The following is a 12,892-nucleotide window of genomic DNA, read 5'->3' as shown; positions in this document are numbered from 1 at the left end:
TAATTCCTTTAGCTATGCTTACATATGTTGCGTGCTTTTCTGTATGTGGATTATACTTCCCGGTTAAAAAAAAAAAAAATTAAAAACCTTCAAAGAAAAAGGTCATGAGTTTTGGAAAAGTCAGGGCTGCATTGGAATCCTGGTTCAGTCACTTAATTTTGGTGACCTTAGAGAAGGCACCTAACCTCTCAGTGCTTCAGTTTTTGTTTTTGTTTTTAAGATTTTATTTATTTATCTGTTGAGAGAGAGAGAGCACACACATGTGTGCACACGGGTGGGACAGAGGGAGAGAATGTCCAGCAGACTCCCTGCTGAGCGCAGAGCCCAACGAGGCCCTCGATCCCACAACCCAGAGAGATCATGACCTGAACCGAAATCAAGAGTCGGACACTCAACCAACTGAGCCACCCAGGCACCCCAGAGCTTCAGTTTTCTTATCTGTAAAATGGAGATAACAAAACCTCCCCTGAACAGACCTATACATCGAAATAGATAATTACTCTTGTACCTGGAATATAGCACCTTCACAAATGGGACTTTGTTATAAAGGTCTGTCAGAAACTGCTTTGTCTGTAAACCTGAAAACCTGACTAACCATAGCTAGAAGACATAGAGGGTTGCTTTAGTTCTCTAATGAGAAGTCTGGAGGTAGGCAACTGCAGAGATAAACTTCTCTGTGGTTTTTTTGTCTCTTTCCTCATGATGATAAGATCATAAGCCACAGCTCCAAACATCTTATCCTCACACCAGTGTCCTTAACAAGAAGAAATGGGCAGGTGGAAAGACTTTCCTTTAACTAAGGGAAACAGATGTCCCCAGAAGTCCTTCCCAAGCTGAATGCCCCTCACGTTTCATTACCTGGAGCTAATCATGTGGCCCACTATAGGAAAAACTTGGAAAGCACCATCTGGGAAAGGGGAATGAGATGGCCGTGATTGGCTGACTCAGGTTTTCAGTCCTGGCTACCCATCAGAATCCTGAGTGGCATTGAAAAGATTATGTGTGTGCGTGAGTGTGCTCACATGTGTGTAAATACACAGCTGTATAAATCTGAATACATAGATGCACACGTACACATCCCTGGGCCCCACCACAGACCAACCATGGTAATACGTTGACACATACTGGAACGAAGGCAGAGTGTTCATTGAGTGCTCGCCTTATGGAGCCTGTTTTATTCATTATACTTCTTACTACCTGACATAATCTGTCTCCCCACTTAAATGCCAGTTGGGTGGGGGCAGGGGTCTTTGTTTCATTCACTGCACCCAGAACAGGGCTGTACTTCGGGGGCGCTCAGTTGGTATTTGGTGAACGGACGAAGGTGTGCTCTCATCAGCTTAGTCCTCCCGGCACCTTTCGGGGCTGTGATGCCGTCACTGTACTCATTTCATGAAAGAGAAGCTGAGGCCCAGAGATTTGAAGGCGCTCATGATCACACAGGGAAGAGGCAGCAAGTTCAAGTCCTGGTCCAAACCCAGGGCTGGCCCTGGGGCCCAAACTTCGGACCATCGCACATGTTGCTCTGAGAACAGGACTCTGTTCCCTTCCTAGGTCCCAAGAGCCTCCTAACCTGCCCTTCTCTCCCTGAAACAGCTCATCACCCTGCGGGGCTCTATCCTGGAGGACGCCACCCCCACCGCGACGAAGCACGGGACAGGGCGGGGCCTACCCCTGAAGGACGCCCTGGAGTATGTCATCCCCGAGCTCAACATCCACTGCCTGCGGCTGGCTCTCAACACTCCCAAGGTGACCGAGCAGCTGCTGAAGCTCGACGAGCAAGGGGTGAGCTGGGGGCCAGCGTGGGGGGCCACCACAATCCATCCTAGTACCTCTTTCTGTCTTGGTCTTTGTTTTTTTTTTTTCTTTTTTTCAGAATAGAAACCCACCTAAGCTAGTTTCAGTAAAAGGAGGGATCTCTTGTCAAATACCAAGGGTGCCAAGAGCAGGGATGTGCCGGGTTCTCAGGAGAAAAATGAGGATGAGACAGCCACTGGGGTGTGTGTGTGTGTGCGTGCGCACGTGTACGTGTTCGTGTTGGTATTCCCTCCCCCTCTCTGCACATAGGCTCCCTCTGCTTCGCCACCCTCCCACAGCTCCCAGAGTGACTTCGAGAATGACAGCTACCTGCAGACCCCAGCTGGCTGACTGTCAGTCCCAGGAGAGCCTCTGACTGGCCCACACTTAGGTCAGGTGTCTGTCCAGAGTCCAGTCCCCTGTGACCAGGGGAATGAGCAAGACACAGAACAAACATGCGATTGGAGGCCCACCCCCTAAAAACAGTGTTGACTGTGCTGAGCCCTGAGCCCTCGAGAATTTCCTTTTGCAGAATCTTAGCCAGTTCCAGGCTACCTGCTATGGGAGCCAGCCAAGGCCACGGTCTCTTACTCTTGAGAGAGTGGTGTGGCCCTCTGTAGAGAGAACAGGAGCCCGCTGCACGGACACTTCGTTGTGCCTCTCTGAAATGGGAAGGAGGGAGAGGGACAACGGGGACGTGCCCCCTGCGCCTCTCTCCTTCCTCTCTGGCTGTGGTGCTGGATGGCTGTGGGACCCCGGCAGCTCCCTGGGTGCCACGGCTGAGAAAGCCCCTTTGTTCCGTTCCCTCTGACGTCCCCGCCGGGCCCGCCTCACAGAGCTGCTCTCGCCTCTGCAGCTGTGCCGGAAGCACAAAGTGGGCATCCTCTACTGCAAGGCCGGCCAGAGCTCGGAGGAGGAGATGTACAACAACGAGGAGGCCGGCCCCGCCTTCGAGGAGTTCCTCGCCCTGATCGGGGAGAAGGTCTGCCTGAAGGGCTTCACCAAGTACGCCGCCCAGCTGGATGTCAAGAGTAAGTGGCACGGCGGCCTCGTGGGGGGAGCCGGGTAGATCGCGGGGGGCCACCACTGCACCCCCACCCCGGGGGCAGAAGTCACAGGGCCTGGTGATAGCGGGGTAAGGACGCAGGGCAGTGGGAGCTCTCAGCCTCCGCTGACGGGGACGTGGATAGTGCAACCACTTTGGAAAACAGTAGGGCATATTCTAGTAAAGTTTGCAGGTGCACCTCCTCTGGGAGTCAGCAGTCGCACTCCCAGACGCGTCCTCTGAGAACTCGAACACACACACTGCGCTGGGACATGTCCTGAGGGTTCATAACCGCCGGCACCTACACGGCGCCCAGCGCGCACGGGCAGAAACGTGGTGTTTCGTGCGGCACAGTGCCGTGTGACAGTGACAGCGATGACAGGAGCCGCAGGCGTTAGCCTGGACGAGGGCCGCGTGCTTGATGGTGAGCGGGGACAGCGGGCTCACAGAGCAGGTAGTGAGTGATGCCTTTTACACAGCAGTTATTTGTAAAGCACACTCGACAGTGTATCGTCTGGGGGGGTCGTTCTTGGGCAGTAGAACTCTAAAGAAGAGCAAGGCGGTGATGGACACGACCACGTTCAGGGTAGTGGTTGCCTCCAGGGAGAGGGTGGATATAATAGAAAACGGTAAGGATCGTGGAGTATCGGTGGCGGTCTGCTTCCTAAGGCGGGTGCGTGATACAACACGTTCGTTCTAGCACTTCTGTACAGACATCTTCTTATATGCACATAAGACGCGTACGTGTGACGAATAGGATGGAAGTGTTTCGTGGCAGTTTGGGGGGGATGGAAGAGCGATGTGGCGGTTTGGGGGCAATGGAAGAGCGATGTGGCAGTTCAGGGGGATGGAAGAGCGATGTGGCAGTTCGGGGGGATGGAAGAGCGATGTGGCAGTTCAGGGGGATGGAAGAGCGATGTGGCAGTTTGGGGGGGATGGAAGAGCGATGTGGCGGTTCGGGGGGATGGAAGAGCGATGTCGTGAAGTCACGTCCTGGCTCCCTGGGGAAAGGACTGACTGCCCCTGGTCCTTGGAGGGGTGCGTTGCTGGGTTCGTTGCTCAGGCGGAGTCGGAAAGCCCTGTGATGGGGCCCGGGCCCGATCACTGGCTCTTCCCCTCGCCTTGCTGAGCCTCGGCTTCCTCATCGGGAAGAGGGAGGCCTAGGTGAGGAGACCGAGTTTGGCGAGATGACAGAAGCGTTCGCAGGGGCCTGCGGCTGTCGTCCGTTCAAGGAGGCAGTGGGAGGAATAAGATCGTTGTGCCATCGCTGGTTTAGGGATCCTGGACCGGCAGCCTTGCCTCCCTGTGCCTCAGCTTCCTCATCTGTCGAGTGAGGCTCGTAGGTGGCGCTTACCTCGGGAGCACAGTGGTGAAGCTAACATACCGAGCCCTCACTCCGTGCCGGACCCCGGGCCTGCCCAGCCTCCCCGAGCTGCCCTGGCGCACAGGGAGCCCGCAGTAAGCGTTGAGCATTAGGACTGTGCTTCTGTTGCTCATTCCTTCAGGTGATTGCTTCACCGCGAAAGGGGCGGTCGTCCCCCTGCTCCTGAGGCTCAGCGCCCTTCTCCAAATGGTGGCCATTACGTTGCCCCCTCCCTTCCCTGAGTTGCTGTGAGGATCAGGCTCCAGCGCCGCGCCTTATGGAGAGTCAGCACGCAAGTGCCAACTACTGCCACGTGGCTTGTGTGGGAAGTAGATTGTCTCCGGAGGCCCCAGGGAGCACGGTGCTCTTGGCCAGTGTCCCCGGCTCCCATATGGGGATGCCCCGGGCTTGCGGCCACCCGAAGGTCACCTGGCTCCGGGCCTGGCTCTGGCACCGGCCAACAGAGGCTTCAGTGCCCTCGCCTGTCCCAGCTTCTCCCCAGAATGTAAGGCCACAAGAACAGGGTCTTTGTGGTTAGTTCTACCCGTTTCCACAGCACCTTCGGGTAAATAAAGCTTGGTGGCCCCGAGTGCCTGAAAGGGCCAATGAATGGGCCTCCTGGGGTGAACCTGACACCCTGGAGGTCCTTGCAGCGTGGTTCGTGGGTTCGCTCCTGCATTCGACAGAAACCTGCCAGCCTTCCTCCCTGGGCGGGAAGGAGCTGTTCAAGATGATAGAGCGTGCATGAGGAACCTGATCTTAAGTCTGAGAGGGGAAGGGCCCCCAGAGAACATGGCCTACAGCCTGAGAGGGGTGAGGTGAAATAAAAGAGGCAAAGAGGGAGCAGGAAAAGCATTCCAGGAGAAAGGAACAGCACATGCAAAAGCCCTGAGGTCTAAAGGCTGTCATCCAGGGAATTAATGTGGAGGATGGAGTGAGGAAGGCCGGCGGGACCCACCCTGCAGGGCCTTCAGGGCCCAAGTTTAGGGATTTGGATCTATTTCCTATAAGGAATGTGAAACCCTTAAGAGCCACACCGAGTACTGTTAAAAAACACCATGGAGTCAGACAGCCTGAGTTCCAGTCCAGACTCCACTGCACCTTGCAGTGTGACCTAAGGCAAGTCACTCCCTCCCTGTGCCTCAGTTTCCCCCTCAGAAGCATGGAGCCAATAATCATATGTGCTCCCTGGTCACAACCCCCTCCCACTGGGGGCAACCAGTGTCCTGACTCTCATGATTATCATCCATCGTTTTGCTACCTATATATGCATCTCTAGATCTAATTTGTTCAGCTTGGTTTTGAACATAATGTGAATGGGATCCTATAGTACGTGCTGCTTTTGTGTCTGGTGTCTTTCATTCAACATTATATATGTGTGATTCACCCGTGTGGTGACTACAGCTCATTTCAAGGCTTTGTATTTTTTCACAGTATGAGTATACCAGTTTGTTTATTCATCTTTTTGACTGACGTTTGAAGGTGCTTGTTACCCTTATCCCAGGCACGTGTATGCGATTTCTCTAGGTTATGATCCTAGGAGAGAAAGTGCTGGGTCGTCAGTTAAGCCCATCTTCAGGCTTAATCACTAGATATTACTAAGTTTTCCAAAGTGGTTGTACCAATTTACACACCTAACCAGCCACAGAAAGGGATCCAGTGGCTCTACATTCCCCAACAGTCCTTGCTACGGTCAGACTTTTAAATTTTTACCAGTGTGTTGGGTGTGTAACAGAAGGTTTCCTTTTTACCTAAATTTATTTAATTTTCAAGAGTGGAGTTAAGTGCAAACATCAAGCTGAAAACTAACGCAGATGGCCTGTGGGATGTGGCACAAACCCAGAGGTTTGGGAAACGTGGTGCTAACTGTGTTTCTGTTGCAGCTGACTCCACGGGCACCCACTCCCTCTACACGACATACCAGGACTACGAGATCATGTTCCACGTCTCCACCCTGCTCCCTTACACCCCCAACAACAGGCAGCAGGTCAGTGGGGCCCAGGGCGGGGGCCCCCACATGATTTCCAGTGGATGCACGACTGAACCCCAAGTCACTCTCCTTCCCTGCGGCTGGTAGCTGGCTGCCTGGCAGGCATCGCTTCTCCTTCTCCTGTCCCGTGCAGTAGATGGGGGGCCTGTGGCCTTGGAGATGCTCCGCACCATGGGCATGTCACCTGGGGGATGGAGGCTAGATCAGGTGTTGTTTGATACCAGTGTTTTTCTAGCTGTTCCTTGGCCATCCTGCTTGCATCTAGCTACCCAACTTAGCAGTCTCTTGCATCACCAGGGGTCCTGTGAAAAAGAAGAGTGAATCAGTCAACATTATTTCAACAGAAGTAACAGAAACGCAAACCAAACTGCCATAAGCAAAAACTGAGTCTTACCAGGTGGTATAACTCTCAAGTGCCTGGTTAGGGTTGGCTTTAGGTTTGGCTGGATCCAGGGCCTCAGTGTTAGGAATCCTTTTCATTTCTTATCTCTGCTTTTCTTCATCATGGCCTTCACAGGTCTTCCCAAGTAGTGGCAAAGATGCCCCCTGGCAGCCCTCTGCTCACATCCCACCAGGAGAGCCACCCCCGGGGAGAGAGCTATGCCTCCCTGGTGTCCCAGAAACGTTTTGTTGACCAGTCACTCACTTGCCGGTCCCTGGGCCTGGGGCAGGGGTGGAACAAGCTGACTGGCCAAGCCTGAAGCACATGCCCACCCCTAGGGAGGGTGAATGGGGTCAGCTCAACAGGAAATGTTGATAGGGATCAGGGAGGTGCTTTCCCAAAGGGCACGCACATGGCTGCCAGAAGAAGGAGGAAAAGGTACTAGGTGGGCAAGAGCAGCTAACGCCTGCTTCATGAGGCTCCTCTCCTGAACATGCCATGCAGACTCTGTCCTGAGACAACTCTTCCTAGTTTCTAAAGAACAGAAACCCCACAGACTTGTGGTTTAGAAAATGCCTGTTTTCTTCATTGGTATAGATGACATTGTAGATTATATAGACCAAAAATGGTCGGATCGGAGTGATCTCATGAAGTTAACCTGGTAGCATTCTGTAAGAGCATTGGTCTCAGAGTTAGCCCTGATTTTGAGTTCTTTACCACTTCTTAGCTTTGTGATCCTGCATCTTTGAGCCTGGGGTCCCTCCGCTGTAAAATGGGCAGAATAACGGCACCCATATCTTGGGAAAGGTCTCTGCACGAGGCAGGGCCCAACACCCAGGAGGGGCATAGGAAGCAGTCCCTCGTGCTGGATATTTGGTAGGTGGGGAAAGCTTGGGTTGCAGAGTCAAGCAGAAGTGGATTCAAATCCAGGCTCTTTCTTCCCGTGACTGTGTGACAGAGGGCAAGTCACTTAACCACTGGGAGCCTCAGTGTTCTTATCAGTAAAGGGTAAGGATGAGTTCATGCTCCACAGAGCTGGCCCCTCGGAGACCCGATGGTAAGATGCCTCGCCCGGGGCTGGCCACAGCAAATGGGTACTTTATCTAGCAACGTCACCGGTTTAAAGCACACATAAAGAACAGTTCCGTAGTGTGAATCGTGCTGCTCGGTGTAAGTGTATCTGGACTCCACATTCTGGGCCGTTTCATGTCGAGCTACACGGGATGCCCATCTGTGGACCTCACGTTCCCAACATGGATCCCTGACCGTGACAGTCACGCAAAGACTCAACTCATGTAAATAGGAATGCTGTAATGTCAGCAAATAAGTAAAATACTGTGAATACGTCATCACCTGCAGAGGTAACAGTCCCTTGGTCAGAGATTGTGAGAAACAGAGGAGAGAGGACCGGGCTCCCGTGGGCCAGTCCGAAGCCACAGCTGCCCCAACCTTCCCACCCCAGGTGTCCGGGGCAGGGACGGCGGCAGCGGCCTGGGATGGGCTCTGTGGGTGGTGTCCGGTCAGCTGCCATGGGCCGTGAGCAAGTCCGCGTCCACCAGCCCATGCGAACCTCCAGTGGATGTTAATTGAACACCTACTTTGTGCCGACGCTGCTCTTAGCACTAAGCACACTGCAGTAGGCAGCAAATGAAACACCTGGGGACTCTTTTACCCCGAGTGGGGCAGAGCCACCAGAGGGCTCTGAGCAGGGAGAGACATGATCCAACCCAGGTCCATGGCTCCCTCTAGCTGCCTGTGGGGACCACACCGGGGAGGGGTGAGAACACGGGGTGGCAGGGAGGCTGCTGTGAGGGTCCAGGATGGGCCCTCAAGCCAACCTGTGCCGCCCTCCTCTCTCCCGTTTCCATTTACCAGCTACTAAGGAAGAGGCACATAGGAAACGACATTGTGACGATCATCTTCCAGGAGCCAGGGGCGCTGCCTTTCACCCCCAAGAACATCCGCTCACACTTTCAGCACGTCTTCATCATCGTCCGAGCCCACAACCCTTGCACTGATAATGTGTGCTACAGGTACGCACCCCTGCACCGGCTCCCCCCACCCCTGCCCCCTCCCCTGCACGCACCGGAAGTCGCAGCAGCTGATCTCCAGCCTCCAGGCAGCGTGCAGAGAGAGCCAGCAGCCGGCCCGGCGGACACCTCCAGTGCTGCCTGTGTGTGCTTCACGTCCCCACATGTCCTCACGTCCCCACATCTTCTAAGAGAGTGATCCTCAGTCAGAAAGTGGCATGGCACCCCAGTTTTCATTGGGGATTCGTATTTGCCTGGCATCTTTCGGTTGCAAGTGACAACACCGCCTCGATCTGGCTTAAGGCAGAAAGGCATTTGTATATATCGGCTCTCCCAAACGACAGGTTCAAGCGTAGCTCGATCTGCTCCACTTTCCTGTACATTGCTTCGTTTGCTGGCAGCTCTAAGCTTAACATCCTCCCAGCTGCAAATCCAGCAAAAGGAGGACTTTGCTTTCCTCGGAAGAGAAGCTCCAGAATTGAGGCTCACTGACCTGGTTGGGGGGTGAGGAGCCCATCGTGGAGCGAAACCACCACCAGGCCCAGGGTTGGGGTGGGAGGCACAGGGGCTGAAGCACAGGGAGTGACGGCCGGAAGGAGAATCAGAAGATGGAAGGATGGGGGCAGGGCAGACACGCACGTGTGCACGCATGCACCACTCTGGATATAGAGCTGAGGTTTCAATTCACAGATCAACAGGCCCCACAGGCCTCAGACCATTCAGCATCCTCCCAAGGGCCAGGTCTCACCCCAGGGAGTGGCCAGCAGCCAGAGGCCAAATGGAAAGCTGTCCAGGTATGGGGTGAGGATGTAGTCCTTGGAAACCAGCTGACAGATGACCTAGGCCCGGGCCAAGGGCAGCACATGTCCCTGGAACAGCACCACAGACTCTGGGGAATGGGCTGAGAACGGTTTGAAATTCAAAAGATACAAAAAGCAAAAAAAAAAGTCACAGTCTCCTCCCACCCCTGCCCCACCCCCCACCACCCAGTTGCCCTGTTAGTTTCTTGTGCATCCGGAAATTTCATACATGTGCAGGTAACTACTTCTAAGTATTCGTTTTCCCCTTGTTAATACACACAGAGCATGTCACACACGCTCACCGATCCTTGAGATCCCCAAACCAGTACATTAAGTGCTTTTTTATTCCTTATGACCGCACGACATTCCATCGTGTGGATGCACGAGACTCTTCCCCCCGTGATGGGCATTTGGGTTGTCCTGTCACCCACTGTTCCACTCCATCCTGCAGTGAATAATCTTATTTCTGCTCTCATTGCACGTGCGTCCACGTATACAGCTGGGGAAATTCCTAAAAACAGGGTTACTGGGTCAAAGGGTATGTGCGTAGGTGCACTGGTGGTCCTGATGGAATTGCCAGAACCTACCATTTTCCTGTCAGTGAGGTGAAGCAGAGAAGGGAGGAGGGCTCCATCACCGTGCAGCGCATGCGGTTCCTCATTCCTGGGACACAAAGTGGCCGCCGCAAGTGCCTCCGTCTTGTGGCTGGGTGAGCCTGAGCTCGCTCGCGGGATGGGATGTCCCACGTTCCTCGCATCAGAGGCAGGGCTTGAGCTGGGGGCGTGGGGTGGGCCCCCTCCTTCCCTGCTTCTGCCTGGGCTGTCACAGCAACCCACGGCCGACCCCCCGCCTCTCCAGGCCAGCCTTTGGCCTCCAGGATGCTGGCTTTGTTCTGATTCACAAACCCTTGTTTTTTTCTGTTTTTTGTTTTGTTTCGTTTCGTTTCGTTTTAAGATTATTTATTTGAGAGATCGAGCAAGCACCCCGCGTGAGCCGGCGGGGAGGGGCAGAGGGAGATAGAGAATCTCAAGCAGACACCCTGCTGCTCGCAGAGCCTATTGCGGGGCTTGATCTCACAACCCTGAGATCATGACCTGAGCCGAAATCAAGACTGCGCCACCCAGGCGTCCCTAAACCCTTCTTGTTTTTTACAATTTAAAATATTTTTATTATGCAATATTTTAAACATTCTTAAAAGCGCAGAAAATAATATAACAGACACCCATGTGCCCACCACCAGATTTAACAGATGTTAACATTTTGCCATATTTGCTTCAGCTCTCTTTTCTTTATTTTTAAAGAAAGAAAATGCTGAAGACACAACCAAAGCTGCCCCCCCTCCTTCCCCACAGGCAGCTGGTCCCCAGACAGACCACACCCTGCCCCCCCGCCCCTCCCCACCATGTCCCCAAATACATTTCCATCACAGCACCCGTCATGCTGTAAAAATGACTTCTTGGTGTGTCCCTGGCCTCCTTTGAGGATAAACCTGTGTCACATGCCCCTCCGTGTATCTGTCATGGCACGGGGCCTGCCATCTAGTGGGCCCTAAAGACATTTTTGCTGACCAGACAGATGCCTGGCCCAAACATCATAGGCCCTGAGGAAATAATTGTTCAAGGAATAACTGTGAGTATTCTGGAAATACTTCCTGAGCTACAGCGACCAGGTGGCCTGGTGTCACGCCATCTCCTGGTCGTGTAGCGAGGTGCTGTCTTTGTGGTTCCAAGTGCGCCATTTCTGAGGGGCACGCCGTCGTCCCTGCGGCCTGGGGGCTGTGAAAACCCAGTTCCACCTGCTGGGACGTAAGGGACCAGCCGTTCTGCTTGTCCAGAAAGCTTCAGCAGCTTGTAGTTTCATGATTCTTCAAATCGTGGATCAGGACTATGGGAAACACCAAAATCTGTCACTCTAAGCAGTGAGGTGCTGACTGGAGAAGTTGCAAAGCTGTTCACATCTGTAAAGTACAGTGTGGACACACCACGAATTAGAAAAACTGGCCAAGTCATCAAATCCCCCACCCCCCACCCCGCACTGTAGGCAAGGCCTTGCCCACATGGTTTTGGACAGAAGAAAACCCACCTGGTTTGTGTGGCCTTCAAAGAACCTCACCCCTGGGAAATGCCTTTTTCGGTCAAGCCTCTAGAAAACCTCCTGTGCATTGATAGAACTGTTTCTTCTTGGTCTGTTCAAGTTTAAGTCATTTTTTTTTTAAAGATTTTACTTATCTGAGAAAGAGAGCACAAGCAGGGAGAGGGGCAGAGGGAGAGGGAGAAGCAGGCTCCCCACTAAGCAGGGAGCCCGATGCAGGGCTGGCTCCCAGGACCCTGGGATCATGACCTGAGCCGAAGGCAGATGCTTAACGACTGAGCCATTCAGGGGCCCCTAAGTCGTTATTTTAATCAGTAGTGAACAGCTGTGCTGGTGCTGGGGGATCAGCTAAGCTCCAGGTGGCACCTGCCCACATAGCACTCCGGAACTGGGGAAGGGTCGTTGGACCATGAACAGTGGAGGTAGCAGGCAAGGGATCTGGCCTGACCTGTCTGGGGTGTGCAGGAGCTTCCTCAATGATGATCTGCCTGTGCTCTGGTCCCTTCCAGTCCTTTCTTCATGGGGCAGCCATGGTGATCTTTGCAGATCGTCAGTCTGGTGGTCACTCGTTGCTAGCACCTGTGTCCATCATGGACTGTTAAGAGGCAGATGCCCCGCTTGGGTTTTAACAGGGTGAATGAACAGGCTACTCACAGGCGGGCCTAGGTTAAGGGAACCAGTACAGGAGAGTGAGGTGTCCAGGGGCCAGCAGCAGCAGGGAGCCATCACGCAGCCCTTTGGGCTTGATGAGGTTGGAGAGGATGAGAGAAGTTTCTGGAAGCTAGAGAGAGCTATGGCTCTGGGAGAGGGGCCACCAGACAGGAGCTATGGCTGTGACTTGAAGGATCAAGGACGGCAGCCGCTGCCACCAGGCCAGCAAGAAGGCCACAAAGAGAACGCCATCTGCCAACCTCCCTCTCCTGTCCGCTCCTGTCGCCTGCTGCCGCTTCCTGTTGGCGGAATTCACTGGAAGCCGGAGGGCATGGGAAGCCAGGTGAAGGTGACCGCCTGCAAAAACCCACCTTCCAGGGCACTGAGCAGGGCAGAGAATGGCAGAGACCAGATCGGGGGGTGCAGAGAGTGAATAGCGAGTCTAGATGGTTAAAGGATCGTTTGCTCTCACGATTGAGATGAAAAGTGCTAACACACCGTCAGGGCCCTGCGATGCCTGGCTCCCATCCCGCTCCTCGCTTCTGGACTCCGACCACCCCAGCCTCATCTTTCCCCATCAGGGCTTGCACGTGCTGTACCCACTGCGTGCACGGTCCTCCCCTCAGCTTTTCCTCTGGCTCCCACTCGGCCTCAGATCCCAGCATAATTATCACTTCCTCAGAGAGGCCCTCCTGGATCCCCCCCCCCCCCCCCCCCCCCCCCCCCCCCCCCCCCCCCCCCCC

The 12,892-nt window shown here is 54.1% G+C and overlaps 1 protein-coding gene across 3 annotated transcripts in view; it reads left to right on the top strand.

Annotated features, from left to right (window-relative positions):
- The window catches only part of SIPA1L3 (signal induced proliferation associated 1 like 3), a 227,363-nt gene that overhangs the window by 143,212 nt on the left and 71,259 nt on the right, over positions 1-12,892 (top strand). For all 3 annotated transcript variants that reach the window (XM_035023460.1, XM_035023459.1, XM_035023461.1), the window contains 4 exons: positions 1,597-1,785; positions 2,654-2,828; positions 6,089-6,192; positions 8,453-8,610. In XM_035023460.1, coding sequence (XP_034879351.1) covers positions 1,597-1,785; positions 2,654-2,828; positions 6,089-6,192; positions 8,453-8,610 — 626 coding nt within the window. The remainder of the gene's footprint in view (positions 1-1,596; positions 1,786-2,653; positions 2,829-6,088; positions 6,193-8,452; positions 8,611-12,892) is intronic.

This window comes from Mirounga leonina, unplaced genomic scaffold (genome assembly GCF_011800145.1).
Source record: "Mirounga leonina isolate KUSES-001 unplaced genomic scaffold, KU_Mleo_1.0 Mir_177, whole genome shotgun sequence".
NCBI lineage: Eukaryota > Metazoa > Chordata > Mammalia > Carnivora > Phocidae > Mirounga > Mirounga leonina.
The sequence above is the reverse complement of the archived record's forward strand: the minus strand, read 5'-3'. Positions and strand labels throughout refer to the sequence as shown.